The 22,455-nt window shown below is 47.2% G+C and overlaps 1 protein-coding gene across 1 annotated transcript in view; it reads right to left on the reverse strand.

Moving 5' to 3' along the window:
• The window catches only part of stab1 (stabilin 1), a 187,077-nt gene that overhangs the window by 58,500 nt on the left and 106,122 nt on the right, over positions 1-22,455 (reverse strand). The window contains exons 37-39 of the mRNA XM_067998609.1: positions 17,699-17,806; positions 7,961-8,156; positions 6,552-6,647 (exon numbers count right to left, since the gene is read on the reverse strand). Coding sequence (XP_067854710.1) covers positions 6,552-6,647; positions 7,961-8,156; positions 17,699-17,806 — 400 coding nt within the window. The remainder of the gene's footprint in view (positions 1-6,551; positions 6,648-7,960; positions 8,157-17,698; positions 17,807-22,455) is intronic.

Consider the following 22,455-nt stretch of genomic DNA (forward strand, 5'->3'; position numbering starts at 1 on the left):
CCCGAAATGGAGCGTGGCCAGCGCTCGTCACAGGCAGCCTGCACCTCTTAAAAGTGCAGGTGCACAGTCTACTGTGAGGAGGGAAAGATGGCAGGAAGGATGGTGGGACCAGTACGAGGTCGGGCCCCACACTACTCCGACGATGCACTGGAGGCCCTGGTGGAGGGGGGTGGACGAAAGGAGGGCCAAGCTGTACTCGCAGGGAGGCAGGAGACCCTCCAGACTCCAGCTCCACAGGCGGTGGGAGACTGTGGCAAGGAAGTCAATGCCAGGAGCATGGATGCAGTGCCGAAAGAAGTTCAATGATTTGACACGAGTGGTCAAGGTGAGTGAATGCAAGTGTCAAGTGGCACATCCGACCAACTGCTCCACTACTCCACGCATGACACTCCCCATCACCCACCCACCAACAAACACTGCTCATCCGTACGCAATGCTGCACATGGCATACTGCATCTCACCCTCATATAGTACCACACTTGCAGGCCACACAACCACCACTCACAGGTCACACACACTGACAGCTATTTAACCATGACAGGCACATCACCCAGACACCTTGCAGGATACTCAATGACACACTGCCCTCTGACTTGCAGGAGAAGGTGGCGCGTAACAGCCGGCAGCAGGAGAGATCTAATGGAAGACAGGCTCGCCTACACGTCCTCAACCCCTTGGAGGAGACCGTGCTTCGGATCATTGGGCGGGCCTTCGTTGCAGCCGTGCCCACATGCCGCGCTGGAGGTCCCGATGAATGGGGTCTCTGCATATCTAATGCTCCTTCTTGTTTCCCACATCTCTCTCCTCCCACAATCTTTTCTGACTCACGTGTCAGCACTCACGCCTTACTTGCTCCTCTCCCTGCTCCACAACTCAACCTGTTTCCCTTTGTCATTGCAGATGCCCAAGGACAGGTGCCGGCATCGTCCGAGGAGGAGGAGGACAATGACGCCACACCCTCACTCGATCTGACACTCGCATCCACCAGCTCAGAGACTGACACTGCGCGTCCTTTAGAGGCTCGGTTAGAGGAGGCTAGGCTAGAGGAGGGATCTGCACATGGTGAGACACCAGGCACCAGGGAACGGATACTACAGCTCGCCGGAGGGCAAGGTCGCTCACTAGCTCTGCTGCAGAAGAGTCAGATGAGGACTTTGATGAGCCAGGCTACAGAAGACGGCTGATAGGCGTATACCATCAAATGCTTTGTGCACTGGAAAGCCTGCTGGAAAGCCTGTGCACAATGACAAGGGGCATGGAGGAGTCCAGTTCCACCTTGGCACAAAGCTTTGCGCAGAACTTGGAGCCCATCATTTCTCACATGGAACGGGTGGTCACCTCCATCAGCACACCTGTGGAACCTATGATGCAGCCCCTGATGGCTGATGTCGCAGCTTCCATTGCAGCACAAACAGCTACCATTGCAGCACAAACCAATGTCATCAAAGGTCTGCATGCTACGGTTGAAACTCAGACTACTGCTATCATGGTTCTGGGTACCACTGTGGAACGGGGCGCCCAGGGCATCACAGCACTCCAGCAATCCATCCTCCAGTTGATCACCAGGAGTGCTGAGGCGCCACCCCGGGAGAGTGGCAGTGGCACCATGGCAGTCGGACCTGTTATCCTCTCTCTGGATGATAGCATTCCTGCTCCCACCCCTGCCATTCCGCCAGTGCCCTTGTTGTTGCTTGTCAGCCAGCCAGGCCAGACTGCTGCAGCCCATGCTGAGATGGTACAGTCTGAAGCCGGGCCCTCCCGGCCCAGAGCTGCTCGAGGTCGTCCTCCAAGGCCATCTGCACGCTTCTCCATTAAAGGCCATCAGCCCCCATCACCCACGCTCCAGCTACTGGGGATGCACCTCATAGGAGCACTAGGATAGGTAAAGGTACACGAACAACAGGCACTAAGGGAATGCACAAGGGTGAATGGTCCCCTTTTGTTTGCATAATTTCATTTGTTAATTGATAAATGAGACTTTGAATTTGCATTTGGCGGTGGTTTTTATTTGTGCGATGAGCTGAGGGGAAAAGCAATGAGTAATCAGATGGAGGGCGATTTGATGGTCATGTAGGAGCGGACAGGTGGGGAATGTAGGACTATTGGTGACTTGGGAGATGTCGTTCACATTATTGATTCCGGGCACAGACAAGGCGTGTTGCCCCCTTGCGTCTTCCTCCACTTCCTCCTCCGGCTCCTCCCCCTGCTCCTCCTCAGCCTCTTCCTCCTCCTCAGCCTCACCCTTTGGCTCAAGGTCTTGTCGGATCATCGGTGACAAGGGCTGGTCCCTCACGATGGCAAGGTTGTGCAGCATGCAGCATACTATCACGCGTCTTCCCACCCACTCAGCGGAGTACTGCAGGGCTCCTCCAGAACAGTCCAGGCAGCGGAAGCGTTGTTTCAGGAGGCCTATGGTGTGCTCCACGATGTTGCGTGTGGCATCACGGCTCTCATTGTAGGCCTGCTCTGCACGTGTGCGTGCATGCCACACCGGAGTCATGACCCACCGCGTGAGGGGATAGGACTTGTCGCCCAGTAGCCAGCCTTTGACTTGCCGAGCCGGGTGAAAGATCGCTGGCACATCGGGCTGCCACATAACGAAGGCATGTGACTACTCCCAGGGTAGCGGGCATCGACCTCCATGATATGATGCATGTGGTCACACACCAGCTGCACATTCAGGGAGTGGAAGCCCTTTCGATTCATGAAGATGGCCAAGTTGAAATGCGGGGCACGCAGGGCAATATGCACGCAGTCAATGGCGCCCTGCACCATGGGGAAGCCTGCATTGCGAGCAAACCCTTGTGCTCGCTCGTTCTGCTTGTCTCTAACAAGAGGGAACATGATGAACCTGTTCCTCATCTTGTATAGTGTGTCTGTGACCTCCCTTATGAAGCAATGCACTGCAAACTGTGAGATGTTGCACATATCGCCAGCAGAGGCCTGAAAGGATCCAGAGCGTAGAGCTTCAGCCCTACGGTTACCCTCACAGCCACAGGCAATGCTGTCCTTGCCTTGCTCTGAGGCTGTAGTTGTGGTTGCAGCAGTTGACAGATCTCTGTCACGACCTCTTTGGTGAACCTCAGCCGTCGGATGCACTGATCTTCACTCATGTTGAGGTAAGAGAATTGGTCCCTGAAGGCCCTCATTGGATACGGCCTCCTGCTCAGTGCCCTGTGCCTCCTCCTACTCCCTCTCCTCGCAGCTTGACCTGCTTTGCATTGCCTCTCTGCATGCTCCCAGTCGTGTTCCTAGCAGACCACCCATGGTTGCAAGGAATCTTATTCAACCCCTGTTTTAACTTTTCCAACCGTACCTGCCAAACCAGTTTCAAATGTACTTTTACAACTCTCAGTAAGTATAGGGAGCTGCAAAAAACACTTCCTATTCTACCAGCAGCCAGAAGCAATAATCCAGCAACACCTGCATGATCCCTTTAAATAGCGCTGGTGGGGGGTCCTCCAAGTACTCTAAGACATTTTCAGGTGTGTGTGGTTAAAACAGTGCGTTGAGTGGAGCATTATGGAGTATGGAAGTCATATTGAACTTTTATAAAACACTGCTTCGGCCACAACTGGAGCATTGTGTCCAGTTCTGGGCATTGCACTTTAGGAAAGATGTGAAGGCCTTAGAGAGGCCTGATTCCTGATTCCAGGGATGAGGGACGTTAGTTATGTGGATAGACTGGAGAAGCTGGGGTTGTTCTCCTTGGAACAGACGGTTGCGAGGAGATTTGATGGAGGTATTCAAAATCACAAAGGGTCGAGACAGAGTAAATAGAGAGAAACTGTTCCCATTGGTGGAAGGGTCAAGAACCAGAGGACACAGATTTAAGGTGATTGGCAAAAGAACCAAAGGTGACATGAGGAAAAACTTTTTTATACAGTGAGTGGTTAGGATCTGGAATGCACTGCCTGAGGGGGTGGTGGAGGCAGATTCAATCATGGCCTTCAAAAGGGAACTGGATAAGTACTTGAAAGGAAAAAATTTGCAGGGCTATGGGGAAAGGGCGGGGAAGTGAGACTAGCTGGATTACTCTTCCATAGAGCCAGCGCGGACTCGATGGGCTCGATTTTACCGTCGGGTTTCCTGTGGGTTTCCAGCGGGGGGGGGGGGCCCGAAAATCCCAATATCCAGTCACGTGACCGGACCGCGCCACGATCCCGCCCACTTCCGGGTTCCCCGATGACGTGCGGGGGTGCGTGCGTGGCCCCCGCTGGTGGGAATCCCGCAGGCAATTAAAGCCAGCGGGATGCCACTTGAGGTTATTTATTTTGCTTGTTCAGGTTATTAACTGACCTGATTAAGGGACTGTGTGTGATTTTGGGGAAACATGGGACTGTTTCACACACTGGGGGAAACAGTCCTAGTTGAACTGGACGTGTTGCAGCCGTCAGCCTGTGGCAGCTGCAAAGGTCCATTTGACAGGTGGGGGGGGGGGGGGAGACCCTCACTCATTGCAGGAGGCCACTCTGTCACTTGGGACAAAGTGTGGCCTCCACCACCCCCCTCCTGACGGTCAAAGTCACCAACCTGCACACTCACCCCGGGGTCTGGAGACATGTGCCTACCTTGCGGACCCCCTCAGATGTACATATTGCGGATGGGGGCTGCCGTAGCTGCAGTCATGACCCCCTCGGAGGGCGAACAGCATCACCAGCCTCGCCATCCACGCCGTCCACCTCTGACACATGGAGCTCCACAACAGAGTGCTGTGACACATCCACCTGTACAGCAGGAGGGAGGGCTACCGCAGAGAGAGATGCATCGCAGAGGGCACTACCCTCGCCACAGGGTCCACAGACGGAGGCTCAGCTCCACGGACCTCTCCGAGCAGCAATGCACACGGAGGCGCAGATTCACTCGACATGTAGTCGTGGAGATCTGCAGCCTCTTTCATGCCGAGCTGCTCCTGGCTGGCCCCAGCACCATCTGCTTACCTGTCGCTGCCAAAGTCACCACTGCCCTCCACAACTTCTCCTCCGCATCCTTCCAGGGTGCAGCCGGGTACACCGCCGATGTCTCTCAGTCGTCTGCGTGGAAGAGCCCTGCAAATACACCTGCACCTACTCTGCAGTAACACAATGGGTGGCATCAATGGTGGGCCCTCATAGTGATACCCAGGAGCGGGCATTATTGGACACAACAGACAGGATTCGCGGAGACATGGCAGTGGTGGTGCCAATATAATGTGTGATGTTTGTTGCTCTGAAATTCAATATAGGTAACACCCATGGCAAACCCTCAGACACCCTTGTGCATCCCCTTCATGCTCACGACACGTTTGCCTTACGCTGCCTACTGCACATATGTGATGCATGCCCTGTGGCTGCAGCACAGGTGGTGGCAGGTTGAGTGAGGCTGGCCGTGAGGGAGATGCACGAGAGGGTGAGTATGGAATAGAGCCATGAGATTGTATGAGGATTGGGTTGCGTGTTAGTGGCGGGGTGAGTACTGGCGAGGTGAGTAGGTGCAGGTAAGATGAGGATGGGGTTTGAGTGGGTATGAGGGGTGATGTGACAGAGTAGTGTTGGCAGTGCAGAAGGGGATGTGGGGTGGGGGCAGTGTTGTGGCAGACGGAGTGTAGGGGAAAGACTACGTGTTCTCACTGTGGCTGACCTACTGCGGTCATTGGAGCGCCTCCTGCACTGTATGCAGGTGGGCGATATGTTGGTGGCGCAGGTGACCCCCTCTGCCACCTCGAGCCAGGCCTTCTTGGTGGCAGAGGTAGGCCGCTTCCTCCCGCCTGCCGGGTGGAAGATCTCTGTCCCCCCCCCTCCTCCTCACCCCATCTGATGATACCTGGGGTGAGGCATCATTAAACTGGGAGCAGCCTTCCCCCTGGGCTGCTCCATGCTGTAATTTGTTCCATTGGTTGTAGCATCTGTCAGTGGAGGACTGCCCCTTTAAGTAGAGAGCCTCCAGCTGACAGATCGTACTGCGCATGCGCAGCCCGCCCGACGCGCAGACCAGCAGCGCGGACCCCGGAGGAGCAGGTAAGTGGCTCCAATTAGTGGATTGCCTGCTACGATCGCGCGGGCAACCCACTAATTTCACCGGGCGCGGAGGCCACGCACCCGAAACCCAACCCGTCGGAAACCCGCAGGCCTGCTAAAATCAGGCCCGATGGGTCGAATGGCCTCCTTCCGTACTGTAACCTTTCTATGATTCTATGATTAAGTTCCAAAATGGTGTCTATCACTTTAAATCAGCGTTGCATACTGATTATATGCATTTTCTCCCTACTTTACATGCTGCCGGCATTCGCTCTCTGCGCATGCGCTGATACCTTTACCGAGATGGCATCCGGCACGTCATGCTAGAAAAGTACGTGTGCATCCAGAACGCCATCTTGGCACTGGCCGAAACAACGGGCGCTAGATGGCCCAATTTCTAGCCCCACATGTTTTCTCACCACGTCCGAAAACCTTACCAAATCAGAATAGTTCCTTTCAGAAGAATATTGAGTTTGCAAAATATATTTTCAAACAATTTTATATTTAATATATTTACTTTTTTAGGTTTATAGTTTAATATAATATTCCGCTTACCTGTATCACAATTTGTGCCTCTCCACCCTTTGAAACAGTCACAGTTTCCATCACCGTCTAGTCCATCTTTGCATTTCCCATTTACACACGTGCATTCTGAACACACACAAGTATGAGCTTAATCAGATTGTAAAATGGTAAAAGGAAAAAATACCCCACTGATATAGATTAAGGCTCCAAGACAAGTTCGTGATCTCAGCTACACTGTTAGGAGAAGCACCAAGCAGAGATCAGACACTTCCTTACAGGAGCAGAAGAAAGAATCGGGGCAAGCTATCGTGCAGCACCCTCATGAACCTCCTAGCAACCATTTATAGAGTGGCATTAATATGCGCCTGTTAGTAAGTCACCTGCCTATCCCCTAAAGAATGAATAGTATGTGGTGGAGAGAGAGCTAAATAGGAAATGAAAACATAAATAAACAAAATCACAAAACCTGTACCTCATGTGGTAATGATTATTAGCAGCAGTTAGTGCAATATTATATACGAGTTAATATATAACAAAGTCACGGTGTAGAAAGTACAAATGGGTACACCAGTGGTTGCTCCTTTAAGCTAAACAGATACATTTCTGCCTTATTGCTTGAAATTGTCTTCAAGATAACCCACTGGATATTGCAGCCTTCTCTAGTAGTAGGTGTCAAACAATACGGAAAACTTCCTAACTGCATTCAAATTTTTAACCCATATCTACATTAGAAATACAACAGAAATGAAATAACCAAGGAAACAAATGTGAACTTAACAATTTCATTTCTGTGAAACTTATTATCCATTAAGGTGAGAATATTTTTAAAAATTCGTTCATGGGATGTGGGCATCGCTGGCAAGGCCAGCATTTATTGCCAATCCCTAATTGCCCTTGAGAAGGTGGTGGTGAGCCGCCTTCTTGAACCGCTGCAGTCCATGTGGTGAAGGTTCTCCCACAGTGCTGTTAGGTAGGGAGTTCCAGGATTTTGACCCAGCGACAATGAAGGAACGACGATATATTTCCAAGTCAGGAGGTGTGTGACTTGGAGGGGAACGTGCAGGTGGTGTTGTTCCCATATGCCTGCTGCCCTTGTCCTTCTAGGTGGTAGAGGTCGCAGGTTTGGGAGGTGCTGTCAAAGAAGCCTTGACGAGTTGCTGCAGTGCATCCTGTGGATGGTACACACTGCAGCCATGGTGCGCCAGTAGTGAAGGGAGTGAATGTTTAGGGTGGTGGATGGGGTGCCAATCAAGCGGGTTGCTTTGCCATGAACCTATTGATTATGATAGCATTAAGCACTCTTAGATGAGGAATAGTACAGATTACCATACCCATATGCACATTTAGTAAGTCACGCATCAAAAAATACATTTTATTTAATCGCTAATTATGTCCACTGTATTAATCCATTCATAGTTTAAGGTGTGTATAGTCCATACCTAGTGCACAGTTTGTTCCGTATCTACCAGCCTCACAAGATTCACATGCAGTGCCTTGAAATCCTTCATGACACAGGCACTCTCCGGTCCCAATAATACCATCCTGACAGATGCCGTAATTGGAGCACCAGGCATCTGGCTTGCCAGGGCACATCTGGCACTTTGGTCCAAAGTATCCGAAACAGCAATCTAAAGTCTAAAACAACCAAAAAAAGCAATGAGGTGCTGTATCAGGAAGAGTAGGTAAAAGGGTTGCTTTAAAACAGAGGTATAATCAGATCATATTTGGAATCTTGCATTTCTGAAGGACAACTGAAAGCTTCCCCATAAAATATCATTTTCACTTGTATGCATGAAGCTAAATTAGTGGAACTAAAATGGAATTTAGCGGGGAGACAATGAGCATTCTGTTTATTGCATTCAGAATATTTGTGCGATTCCCTAAGTTTATTTTCTGTAGTACTTGTTTTATTTTAAAGCCAAATAAGTGGAGAAAACTGTTGCCAGCTGTCAGATGACACTGTGTGAACATAACAAATACTTAAACTGTTGCCAGGCCATGCAAGTGTGATAATGTAGCATTTATTGCCCAATGAGAAGAAACACTCGCACACACTGGACGCCCTTCCATTTTCTACCTCCTAAACATGAATTAATTCTGCAGTGTATTTGGTTTGTTCTTTCCCTCCTTCACAACTAAGATAGCAGCTCAACTCGTCACACTGAATGTAAGTTTTTACAAAGGGATCCAGAACCTCAAGCTTATGAGTTCAGCTTCTGGCAATTCCAGTCACTCAAACCCGAATGTCTTTGTTGTGTGAGTATTTATTTTTAGCCCTACACCAGGTCTCTTACATGGAGCAGCATATCGAAGCAATATGTTCTGTGTCCAAGAGGAATGGCTACTGGCAGAACCTGATGCCTGTTTTGAATCTAGACTGCTGCAAAAGTAAAGTGCATGGCAAAGAAGGAGAGGAGTTTCTACAATGTGTCCAGCACTGCTTTCTAAACCAGTATACAACAAGGAATAAGACGGTGCTGGGTCTACTTTTGGAAAATAAAATGGTACATTTAGGCAATGTAAGGGTAGGGGAACATCAAGGAAACAGCAACCATATGCATAAATGATCAGGGCTCTAGTATTGAGAGCACAATATCAAAATTTGCAGATGACATCTGAATGGCCCAATTGGATTGGACTGTTGGAACTGTCCCAGCCAACTAGGTGTTCTCCAGTGCCCAAGAGGATAAAGGTTCTGTTTAGTGTAGTACTAAGCCAGAGAGGCTAAAAGGGCTCAGGTACAATTTCCAGTTTACACACAGTTATCTGAAACATAGAAAATAGGAGCAGGAGTAGGCCATTCGGCCCTTCGAGCCTGCTCTGCCATTCAATATGATCATGGCTGATCCTCTATCTCAATACCATATTCCTGCTCTCTCCCCATACCCCTTGATGCCTTTTGTGTCTAGAAATCTATCCAGCTCCTTCTTAAATATATTCAGTGACTTGGCCTCCACAGCCTTCTGTGGTAGAGAATTCCACAGGTTCACCATCCTCTAAGTGAAGAAATTTCTCCTCATCTCAGTCCTAAATATCCTACCCCGTATCCTGAGACTGTGACCTCTCGTTCTAGACCCCCCAGCCAAGAGAAACATCCTCCCTCCCATTCAGTCTGTCTAGCCCTGTCAGAATTTTATACGTTTAAATAAGATCCCCTCTCATTCTTCTAAACTCAAGTGAATACAGGCCGAGTCGACCCAATCTCTCTTCATACGACAGTCCTGCCATCCCAGGAATCAGTCTGGTGAACCTTCGCTGCACTCCCTCTATGGCAAGTATATCCTTTCTTAGGTAAGGAGACCAAAACTGCACACAATACTCCAGGTGTGGTCTCACCAAGGCCCTGTATAACTGCAGTAAGACACCCTTGCTCCTGCACTCAAATCCTCTTGCAATGAAGGCCGACATACCATTTGACTTCCTAACTGCTTGCTGCACCTGCATATTTGCTTTCAGTGACTGATGTACAAGGACACCCAGGTCCCTTTGTACATTAACATTTCCCAATCTATCACGATTTAAATAACACTCTGACTTTCTGTTTTTCCTTCCGAAGTGGATAACTTCACATTTATCCACATTATACTGCATCTGCCATGTATTTACCCACTCACTCAACTTGTCTAAATCGCCTTGAAGCCTCTTTGCATCCTCCTCATAACTCACAATCTCATCCAGCAGAGGAGACAGAGGGGCCGAGCCGAGCGGAGGGAGCGTCCGATAAAAGGCGGGATTTCAGAGCACTGAGAACAGCTGAGAGGAGCCGAGCCGAGCGGAGCTGCGACCGAGTTCGAAGTGACGTCAGGAATCAGAAAGGGACGCGACACAGGGGAGGCACCTGATTGGTGAGTAGGTTCAGGTGAGTGTTTCTACTTATCGACAGTAACTGAAGTAAAAGGAAAGGGAAGGTCTGCAGGTCTTATAGGAAGTAGCGTTTATTTTTTAGTGAATCAAGGTCCCTAGTGTAGTTAGCATTCTCTAAATTAAGAACAATTTAAAGGAGTAAACTCCTTAAAGGGAGTGGTAAGTAGTTTTTCTTTCCTTTTTTTTCTCTTGACATTGTAGTTGTTGTTAAGCTAACTTAAGGGTTAAGTCATGGCAGGAGATCCCACAGCCGTGTCATGTTCCTCTTGTGGGATGTGGGAATTCAGGGATCCTTCCTGTATCCCTGATTCCTTCACCTGCGGGAAGTGTGTCCAGCTGCAGCTATTGTTTGACCGCTTGACGGCTCTGGAGCTGCGGATGGACTCACTTTGGAGCATCCGCGATGCTGAGAAAGTCGTGGATAGCACGATCAGTGAGTTGGTCACACCGCAGATAAAAATTACTGAGGGAGATAGTGAATGGGTGACCAACAGACAGAGGAAGAGTAGGAAGGCAGTGCAGGGGTCCCCTGCGGTCATCTCCCTCCAAAACAGGTATACCATTTTGGATACTGTTGGGGGAGATGGCTCACCAGTGGAAGGTGGCAGTGGCCAGGTTCATGGCACCGTGGCTGGCTCTGCTGCACAGGAGGGCAGGAAAAAGAGTGGCAGAGCTATAGTGATAGGGGACTCGATTGTAAGGGGAATAGACAGGCGTTTCTGCGGACGCAACCGAGACTCCAGGATGGTATGTTGCCACCCTGGTGCAAGGGTCAAGGATGTCTCGGAGCGGCTGCAGGACATTCTGGAGGGGGAGGGTGAACAGCCAGTTGTCGTGGTGCATATAGGCACCAACGATATAGGTAAAAAAACAGGATGAGGTCCTACAAGCTGAATTTAGGGAGTTAGGAGTTAAACTAAAGAGTAGGACCTCAAGGGTAGTAATCTCAGGATTGCTACCAGTGCCACGGGCTAGTCAGAATAGGAATGACAGGATAGCTAGGATGAATACGTGGCTTGAGAGATGGTGCAAGAGGGAGGGATTCAAATTCCTGGGACATTGGAACCGGTTCTGGGGGAGGTGGGACCAGTACAAATTGGACGGTCTGCATCTGGGCGGGACTGGAACCAATGTCCTAGGGGGAGTGTTTGCTAGTGCTGTTGGGGAGGGTTTAAACTAATATGGCAGGGGGATGGGAACCGATGCAGGAAGTCAGTGGGAAATAAAGTGGTGACAGAAACAAAAGGCAGTAAGGGAGAGTGTACAGAACATGACCGGACAGATGGTCTGAGAAAGCAGGGCAAAGACCAAGGGAAGTCTAGATTAAACTGCATTTATTTCAATGCAAGAAGTCTGATGGGCAAGGCAGAGGAACTCAGGGCATGGATGGGTACATGGGACTGGGATGTTATAGCTATTACTGAAACATGGCTAAGGGAGGGGCAGGACTGGCAGCTCAATGTTCCAGGGTACAGATGCTATAGGAAAGATAGAGCAGGAGGTAAGAGAGCAGGGGGAGTTGCGTTCTTGATTAGGGAGAACATCACGGCAGTAGTGAGAGGGGATATATCCGAGGGTTCGCCCACTGAGTCTATATGGGTAGAACTGAAAAATAAGAAGGGAGAGATCACTTTGATAGGATTGTACTACAGACCCCCAAATAGTCAACGGGAAATTGAGGAGCAAATATGTAAGGAGATTACAGACAGCTGCAAGAAAAATAGGGTGGTAATAGTAGGGGACTTTAACTTTCCCAACATTGACTGGGACAGCCATAGCATTAGGGGCTTGGATGGAGAGAAATTTGTTGAGTGTATTCAGGAGGAATTTCTCATTCAGTATGTGGATGGCCCGACTAGAGAGGGGGCAAAACTTGACCTCCTCTTGGGAAATAAGGAAGGGCAGGTGACAGAAGTGTTGGTGAGGGATCACTTTGGGACCAGTGATCATAATTCCATTAGTTTTAAGATAGCTATGGAGAAGGATAGGTCTGGCCCAAAAGTTAAAATTCTAAATTGGGGAAAGGCCAATTTTGATGGTATTAGACTGGAACTTTCAGAAGTTGATTGGGAGAGTCTGTTGGCAGGCAAAGGGACGTCTGGTAAGTGGGAGGCTTTCAAAAGTGTGTTAACCAGGGTTCAGGGTAAGCACATTCCTTATAAAGTGAAGGGCAAGGCTGGTAGAAGTAGGGAACCTTGGATGACTCGGGAGATTGAGGCCCTAGTCAAAAAGAAGGAGGCATATGACATGCATAGGCAGCTGGGATCAAGTGGATCCCTTGAAGAGTATAGAGATTGCCGGAGTAGAGTTAAGAGAGAAATCAGGAGGGCAAAAAGGGGACATGAGATTGCTTTGGCAGATAAGGCAAAGGAGAATCCAAAGAGCTTCTACAAATACATAAAGGGCAAAAGATTAACTAGGGAGAGAGTAGGGCCTCTTAAGGATCAACAAGGTCATCTATGTGCGGAACCACAAGAGATGGGTGAGATCCTGAATGAATATTTCACATCGGTATTTACGGTTGAGAAAGGCATGGATGTTCGGGAACTTGAGGAAATAAATAGTGATGTCTTGAGGAGTGTACATATTACAGAGAGGGAGGTGCTGGAAGTCTTAACGCGCATCAAGGTAGATAAATCTCCAGGACCTGATGAAATGTATCCCAGGACGTTATGGGAGGTTAGGGAGGAAATTGCGGGTCCTCTAGCAGAGATATTTGAATCATCCACCGCTACAGGTGAGGTGCCTGAAGATTGGAGGGTAGCAAATGTTGTGCCTTTGTTTAAGAAGGGCGGCAGGGAAAAGCCTGGGAACTACAGACCGGTGAGCCTGACATCTGTAGTGGGTAAGTTGTTAGAGGGTATTCTGAGGGACAGGATCTACAGGCATTTGGAGAGGCAGGGACTAATTAGGAACAGTCAGCATGGTTTTGTGAGAGGAAAATCATGTCTCACGAATTTGATTGAGTTTTTTGAAGGGGTAACCAAGAAGATAGATGAGGGCTGTGCAGTGGACGTGGTCTACATGGACTTCAGCAAAGCCTTTGACAAGGTACCGCATGGTAGGTTGTTGCATAAGGTTAAATCTCATGGGATCCAAGGTGAGGTAGCCAATTGGATACAAAATTGGCTTGACGACAGAAGACAGAGGGTGGTTGTAGAGGGTTGTTTTTCAAACTGGATGCCTGTGTCCAGCGGTGTGCCTCAGGGATCGGTGCTGGGTCCGCTGTTATTTGTTATTTATATTAATGATTTGGATGAGAATTTAGGAGGCATGGTTAGTAAGTTTGCAGATGACACCAAGATTGGTGGCATTGTGGACAGTGAAGAAGGTTATCTAGGATTGCAACGGGATCTTGATAAATTGGGCCAGTGGGCCGATGAATGGCAGATGGAGTTTAATTTAGATAAATGTGAGGTGATGCATTTTGGTAGATCGAATCGGGCCAGGACCTACTCCGTTAATGGTAGGGCGTTGGGGAGAGTTATAGAACAAAGAGATCTAGGAGTACAGATTCATAGCTCCTTGAAAGTGGAGTCACAGGTGGATAGGGTGGTGAAGAAGGCATTCGGCATGCTTGGTTTCATTGGTCAGAACATTGAATGCAGGAGTTGGGATGTCTTGTTGAAGTTGTACAGGGCATTGGTGAGGCCACACTTGGAGTACTGTGTACAGTTCTGGTCACCCTATTATAGAAAGGATATTATTAAACTAGAAAGAGTGCAGAAAAGATTTACTAGGATGCTACCGGGACTTGATGGTTTGACTTATAGGGAGAGGTTATAGACTGGGACTTTTTTCCCTGGAGAGTAGGAGGTTAAGGGGTGATCTTATAGAAGTCTATAAAATAATGAGGGGCATAGATAAGGTAGATAGTCAAAATCTTTTCCCAAAGGTAGGGGAGTCTATAACGAGGGGGCATAGATTTAAGGTGAGAGGGGAGAGATACAAAAGGGTCCAGAGGGGCAATTTTTTCACTCAAAGGGTGGTGAGTGTCTGGAACGAGCTGCCAGAGGCAGTAGTAGAGGCGGGTACAATTTTGTCTTTTAAAAAGCATTTGGACAGTTACATGGGTAAGATGGGTATAGAGGGATATGGGCCAAGTGCAGGAAATTGGAACTAGCTTAGTGGTATAAACTGGGCGACATGGACATGTTGGGCCAAAGGGCCTGTTTCCATGTTGTAACTTCTATGATTCTATGATTCTATGATTCTAGTTTTGTGTTGTCAGCAAACTTGGAAATATTACATTTGGTTCCCTCATCCAAATCATTGATATATATTGTGAATAGCTGAGGCCCAAGCACTGATCCCTGCGGTACCCCACTAGTCACTGCCTGCCATCCCGAAAAAGACCCATTTATTCCTACTTTCTGTTTGCTGTCTGTTAACCAATTTTCAATCCATGCCAGTATATTACCCCCAATACCATTACACCTCTTGTGTGGGACTTTATCAAAGGCCTTCTGAAAATTCAAATAAACCACATTCACTGGTTCTCCCTTATCTATACTACCAGTTACATCCTCAAAAAACTCTGCTGGGGCAGATATTTTCTCTTTTTGTTATTATATTGAGAACATAAGAACATAAGAAATAGGAGCAGGAGTAGGCCATATGGCCCATCAAGCCAGCTCTGCCATTCAATAAGATCATGGCTGACCTTCTACCTCAATTCCACTTTCCCGCTCTATCTCCATATTCCTTGATTCCCTTAGTGTCCAAATATCTATCGATCTTAGTTTTGAATACACCCAACGACTGAGCAGCCACAGTCCTCTGGAGTAGAGAAATCCAAAGATTCACAACCCTCTGAGTGAAGACATTTTTCCCCATCTCAGTCCTAAATGGCTGACCCCTTATCCTGAGACTCCAGCCAGGGGCAACAGCCTCTCAGCATCTACCCTGTCAAGCCCTCTAACAATTTTATACATTTTAATGAAATCACCTCTCATTCTTCTAAACTCCAGGGAATCAATCTCTCCTCATAGGACAACCCTCTCATCCCAGGAATCAATTTAGTGAACCTTTGTTGCACCTCCTCTAAGGCAAGTATATCCTTCCTTAGGTAAGGAGACCAAAACTGTACACAGTACTCCAGATGTGGTTTCACCAGAGCCCTATACAATTGCACCAAGACCTCCTTACTTTTATACTCCAACCCCCTTGCAATAAAGGCTAACATACCATTTGCCTTCCAAATTGCTTGCTGTACCTGCATGTTAACTTTCTGTGATTCATTTACAGGGGTTTTTTGGTGTATGTTGGTGACTTGGACTTGGGTGTACAGGGCACGATTTCAGGATTTGCAGATGACACAAGACTTGGAGGTGTGGTGAACAGTGAGGAGGATAGTGGTAGGCTTCAAGAGGACATGGACGGACTGGTGGAATGGGCTGACATGTGGCAGATGGAGTTTGACTTAGAGAGGTGCGAGGTGATGCATTTTGTCGGGAAGAATGAGAAGAGGCAATATAAACTAGGTGGTACAATTCTGGGGGGGGGGAGGGGTGCAGCAACGGAGAGGCCTGGGAGTTTTTGTGCACGGGACTTTGAAGGTGGCAGGACAGGTTGAGAGGGTGGTTGAAGAGGGGCAGGATCTTGGGCTTTATGAATGGAGGCATAGAGTACAAAAACGAGGAGGTTATGTTGAACCTTTATAAAACAGTGGTTCGGCCACAACTGGAGCATTGTGTCCAATTCTGGGCACCGCACTTTAGGAAGGATGTGAAGGTCTTAGAGAGGGTGCAGAAAAGATTTACTAGAATGGTTCCAAGGATGAGGGACTTCAGTTACGTGGATAGACTGGAGAAGCTGGGGTTGTTCTCCTTAGAGCAAAGAAGGTTGAGAGGAGATTTGTTAGAAGTGTTCAAAATCATGAAGGGTTTAGATAAAGTAAATAAAGAGAAACTATTCCCATTGGCGGAAGGGTCGAGAACCAGAGGACACAGATTTAAGGTGATTGGCAAAAGAACCAAAGGCGACATGAGGATAACGTCTTTTTACGCAGCGAGTAGTTATGATCTGGAATGTGCTGCCTGAAAGGGTAATGGAAGCAGATTCAATCGTGGCTTTCAAAAATGAATTGGGTAAATACTGGAAGGGAAAAAATTTGCAGGGCTATGGGGAAAGAGCAGGGGAATGGGAATAACTGGATTGCTCTTTTAAAGAGCCAGCACAGGCTTGATGGGCCGAATGGCCTCTTTCTGTGCTGTAACCATTCTATGATTCTGTGTTCGATGACTCCCAAATCCCTCTGACTTCCAACATTTCTTCGCCTCTCACCTTCTAAAAAATATTCTGGTCTTCCTACCAAAGTGGATAATTTCACATTTCCCACATTATTCTCCATCTGCCACGTTCTTGCCCAGCTCCCTATTGTTGATGCTAAAAGCATGACAGGCTCAAACATTTTTTTATGTCTGTGTACTTATCAATAAAAAGGAAGGACATTGCACTGGTCCTTCAAACAATGGAAGGATTAGATTCGGCACATGTGGATAAGTGATTTGTGATAGATACCAGGGAACATGCGTATAAACTATGTAAGCATAGAACTAGTTTCGATATCAGGAGGATTTTCTTTGCAAAGAGGGTCGGCGACCCTTGGAACATGTTATCGGCTCATGAAGTGAGTGGAAGTTCGCTGCAAACGTTCAACAGGGAGTTGGCCGAGTTCCGAACTATGGCTGACATCACGCCATGCAAAAGGTAGGCGGGGAATGGGCAATGTGTCTCCCAGTCACTGTGATCTCCTGGAACTTGCTTGATCACCTTCGGGTGTCAGAGAGGAATTGCCCAGATTTTTTTCCCTCTGTATTGGCCTAGGGTTTATTCTCTGGCTTCTTGCCTCTCCCAGGAGATTACATGGCTGGTGGTGGGTGGGGAAGGAGAGCAGTTGGGGTCATGGTGTTAAGTTGCACCATGACTGTATGAGACAGACTTGAAGGATCAGCTAATCTGTTCTTCATCGTCATTTTAGTATGTTCTTATATTCCTGATCGGGCTTTCATTACAAACCCAATGTCAAAATACAGCAGGGACATTACAGTTGACTAGCGGAGGGACAACAAAAATCAGCCAGGATTCCCACTCTTAATTGTCATCCTGTAACTGCTGCTGAGTGCTTGCATGTGAACTTTGGATGAGGACAGGATAGGATTCAACTGTGATGCCCACCACAGTAAAACAGCAAACTGTCATATAGTGTTTAGGCTCACACACGAAGATGAGTTAGTGCCTCGAGAAGATGGAAGGAAAATTGGGAGGGAAAAAAAGAAATAATGCTGGTTAAATATAGAAAATACACTTACTACGACTACTCTTGTACAGTTGGGCTTGCAGCCAGAAAGTTTCACATCTTTGCCATTTCTAAATTCTTTATAATTGCAGTTGGGTTCTCTAACTTGGCCAGGAAATGCCTAAGCAAAAAAAAAGAATATTTAACACTTCAAAATTACATTCTTTATTGATTATGAACCTTTGCAGCTAACAGTATTTATCATATAGAAACATAGAAAATAGGAGCAGGAGGAGGCCATTCGGCCCTTCGAGCCTGCTGTGCCATTCAATATGATCACAGCTGATCTTCTATCTCAATAGCATATTCCCGCTCACTCCCCATACCCCTTGATGCCTTTTGTGTCTAGAAATCTATCCAGCTCCTTCTTAAATATATTCAGTGACTTGGCCTCCACAGCCTTCTGTGGTAGAGAATTCCACAGGTTCACCATCCTCTAAGTGAAGAAATTTCTCCTCATCTCAGTCCTAAATATCCTACCCCGTATCCTGAGACTGTGACCCCTCGTTCTAGATTCCCCAGCCAGGGGAAACGTCCTCCTTGCATCTGTCTAGCCCTGTCAGAATTTTATATGTTTCAATCAGATCCCCTCTCATTATTCTAAACTTGAGTGAATACAGGCCGAGTCGACCCAATCTCTCCTCATATGACAGTCCTGCCATCCCAGGGATCAGTCTGGTGAACCTTCGCTGCACTCCCTCTATGGCAAGTATATCCTTTCTTAGGTAAGGAGACCAAAACTGCACACAATACTCCAGGTGTGGTCTCACCAAGGCCCTGTATAACTGCAGTAAGGCATCCTTGCTCCTATACTCAAATCCTCTTGCAATGAAAGCCAACATACCATTTGCCTTCCTAACTGCTTGCTGCACCTGCATATTTGCTTTCAGTGACTGGTGTACAAGGACACCCAGATCCCTTTGTACATCAACACTCCTCAATCTATTACCATTTAAATAATACTCTGACTTTCTGTTTTTCCTTCTGAAGTGGATAACATCACATTTATCCACATTATACTGCATCTGCCATGCATTTGCCCACTCACTCAACTTGTCTAAATCGCCTTGAAGCCTCTTTGCATCTTCCTCACAACTCACAATCCCACCTAGTTTTGTGGCGTCGGCAAACTTGGAAATATTACATTTGGTTCCCTCATCTGAATCATTGATATATATTGTGAATAGCTGGGGCCCAAGCACTTTTCCCTGCAGTACCCCACTAGTCACTGCCTGCCACCCCGAAAAAGACCCATTTATTCCTACTCTCTGTTTCCAAATAAACCACCTCCACTGGTTCTCCCTTAACTATTCTCCCAGTTACATCCTCAAAAAACTCCAGTAGGTTTGTCAAACATGATTTCCTTTTCATAAATCCATATTGACTTTGTCTAATCCCATTGATATCTTCTAAGTGTGCAGTTATCACATCCTTTATAATAGACTCTAGCATTTTCCCTACTACTGATGTTAGGCTAACCGGTCTGTAGTTCCCTGTTTTCTCTCTCCCTCCTTTTTTAAATAGTGGGGTTACATTTGCCACTCTCCAATCTGCAGCAATTGTTCCACAATCTATAGAATTTTGGAAGATGACAACTAATGCATCCACTATTTCCACGGCTACTTCGAAATAATTACCATATAATTGCCAGTCAATCCTCAATATTGTTAAACAACATAAAGATATATACAAACAATGCATTTTGTTAAATAATATAAATAAAATAAAAATATAAATACAAAATAAGCATTTATACACCCAAAAGTGGATAATCCTTCTTGGCTTCCTTCTGAGGTCCCCACCATCACAGATGTCAGTCTTCAGCCAATTTGATTCACTTCATGTGACATCAATAGATGGCTGAGACACAGTAAAGGCTATGGGCCCCAACAACATCCCGGCTGCAGTGCTCTAGAACTAGCCGCACCCCTAGCTAAGCTGTTCCAAGCAGCTACAAAACTGGCATCTATCCGAATGTGGAAAATTGCCCAGGTATGTCCTGTCCACAAAAAGCAGGACAAATCCAACCTGGCCTACTCCCGATCATCGGCAAAGTGATGGAAGGAGTTGTCATCAGCGCTGTAAAGCAGCACTTACTCACCAATAACTCAGTTTGGATTTTGCCACGAACTCTCAGCCCCTGACTTCATTACAGCCTTGGTCCAAACATGGACACATAGCAACATAGGAACGTAGGAACAGGAGTAGGCCATTCAGCCCCTCGTGCCTGCTCCGCCATTTGATAAGATCATGGCTGATCCATATACCTGCCTTTGGCCCATATCCCTTAATACCTTTGGTTGCCAAAAAGCTATCTATCTCAGATTTAAATTTAGCAATTGAGCTAGTATCAATTGCCGTTTGAGGAAGAGAGTTCCAAACTTCTACCGCCCTTTGTGTGTAGAAATGTTTTCTAATCTCACTCCTGAAAGGTTTGGCTCTAATTTTTAGACTGTGCCCCCTACTCCTAGAATCCCCAACCAGTGGAAATAGTTTCTCTCTATCCATCCTATCTGTTCCCCTTAATATCTTATAAACTTCGATCAGATCACCCCTTAACCTTTGAAGCTCGAGAGAATACAACCCCAATTTGTGTAATCTCTCCTCGTAACTTAATCCTTGAAGTCCGGGCATCATTCTAGTAAACCTACGCTGCTCTCCCTCCAAGGCCAATATGTCCTTCCGAAGGTGCGGTGCCCAGAACTGCTCACAGTACTCCGAAGTTGCGGTCTAACCATGGTTTTGTATAGCTGCAGCATAACTTCTGCCCCCTTGTACTCCAGTCCTCTAGAAATAAAGGCCAGCATTCCATTAGCCTTATTGATTATTTTCTGCACCTGTTCATGACACTTCAATGATCTATGTACCTGAACCCCTAAGTCCTTTTGGACATCCACTGTTTTTAACTTTTTACCATTTAGAAAGTACCCTGTTCTATCCTTTTTTGATCCAAAGTGGATGACCTCACATTTGTCTACAGTGAATTCCATCTGCCACAGTTTTGCCCATTCACCTAATCTATCAATATCCCTTTGTAATTTTATATTTTCGTCTACACTGCTTACAATGACAACAATCTTTGTGTCATCGGCAAACTTAGATATGAAACTTTCTATGCCTTCATCTAAGTCGTTAATAAATATTGTGAATAATTGAGGCCCCAAGACAGATGCCTGCGGGACTCCACTAGTCACATCCTGCCAATGTGAATACTTACCCATTATCCCTACTCTCTGTCGCCTTTCGCTCAGCCAATTTCCTAACCAAGTCCGTACTTTTCCCTCGATTCAATGGGCTTCTAACTTAGCTAACAGTCTCTTATGTGGGACCTTATCAAATGCCTTCTGGAAGTCCATATAAATAACATCCATTGACATTCCCCTGTCCACTACTTTAGTCACCTCTTCAAACAATTCAATCAGGTTTGTCAGGCACGACCTACCTTTCACAAATCCATGCTGGCTCTCCCTGATTAACTGAAAATTCTCGAGGTGTTCAGTCACCCTATCCTTAATTATAGACTCCAGCAATTTCCCCACAACAGATGTTAGGCTAACTAGTCTATAATTCCCCGGTTTCCCTCTCTCTCCTTTCTTAAAAAGCGGAGTGACATGTGCAAGACCTGAATTCCAGAGGTGAGGTGAGAGTGACCACCCTTGACATCAAGGTAGCATTCAATCGAGTGTAGCTCTAGTTAAACTGAAGTCAAGGGGGATTAGGGGGAAAACTCCCCAGTGGCTGAAGTCATACCTGGCACAAAGGAAGATAGATGGTTATGGTTGTTGGAAGTCATATCAGCCCTAGTACATTGCTGCAGGAGTTACTCAGGGCAGCATCATCAGTGACCTTCCCTCCATCATAACATCAGAAGTGGGGCTGTTCGCTGATGATTTCACAGTGTTCAGCTCCATTTGCAATTCCTCAGATAATGAGGCAGTCCGTGCCTGTATACAGCAAGACCTAGACAATATCGAGGCTGGGACTGGCAAGTAATACTTATGCCACACAAATACCAGGTAATGACCATCTCCAACAAGAGAGAACCTAGCCACCTCCTATTACATCCAATGGCATTACTATCACCGAGTCCCCCACCATCAATAACCTGGGGGATCACCATTGACCAGAATCTCAACTGGACCAGCCACATAAATGCTGTGGCTACAAGAGGCTGGGTATTCTGTGGCGACTGGCTCACCTCCTAACTCCCAAAGCCTCTCCACCATCTACGAGGCACATCATGTGTGTTATGGAATACTCTCCACTTGCCTGGATGGGTGCAGCAGCAACAACACTCAAAAAGCTCTACACCATCCAGGTAAAAGCAGTCTGCTTGATTGACACTTCATCCACCAGCTTAAACTTCCAGTCCCTCCACCACAAGCGTACTGTGGCTGCAGTGTGTACCATCTACGGGATGCGCAGCAGCAACGCGCCAAGGCTCTCTCTTGGTGGCAGTAATCCTGATGGGGGTCTGCAATGCAAATGCAACAACCTCCAACCCAGAAAAATGGGTTGGGGCAGGGACAGAGGGGTGGACAGAAGTCTTCTATGCCCCAAAGAGAAAAATCCATGCCTTTAAGTCTCAAACTTACGGCCCTCTACTTGGAGTTGAGAGCTGTTGATGGAATGAAATGAGGAAGTAGGAAAGATAGGAATCTGAGCTACAGAACATAATGATGAAATGGAACTTGGGAAATTAGTCCAATTTTTAAAAAAAAGTCTGACATATGTTACCTAAACCATCATTTAGCCAGAAATACATTACCA

The sequence above is a fragment of the Heptranchias perlo genome, chromosome 17 (genome assembly GCF_035084215.1).
Source record: "Heptranchias perlo isolate sHepPer1 chromosome 17, sHepPer1.hap1, whole genome shotgun sequence".
Lineage (NCBI taxonomy): Eukaryota > Metazoa > Chordata > Chondrichthyes > Hexanchiformes > Hexanchidae > Heptranchias > Heptranchias perlo.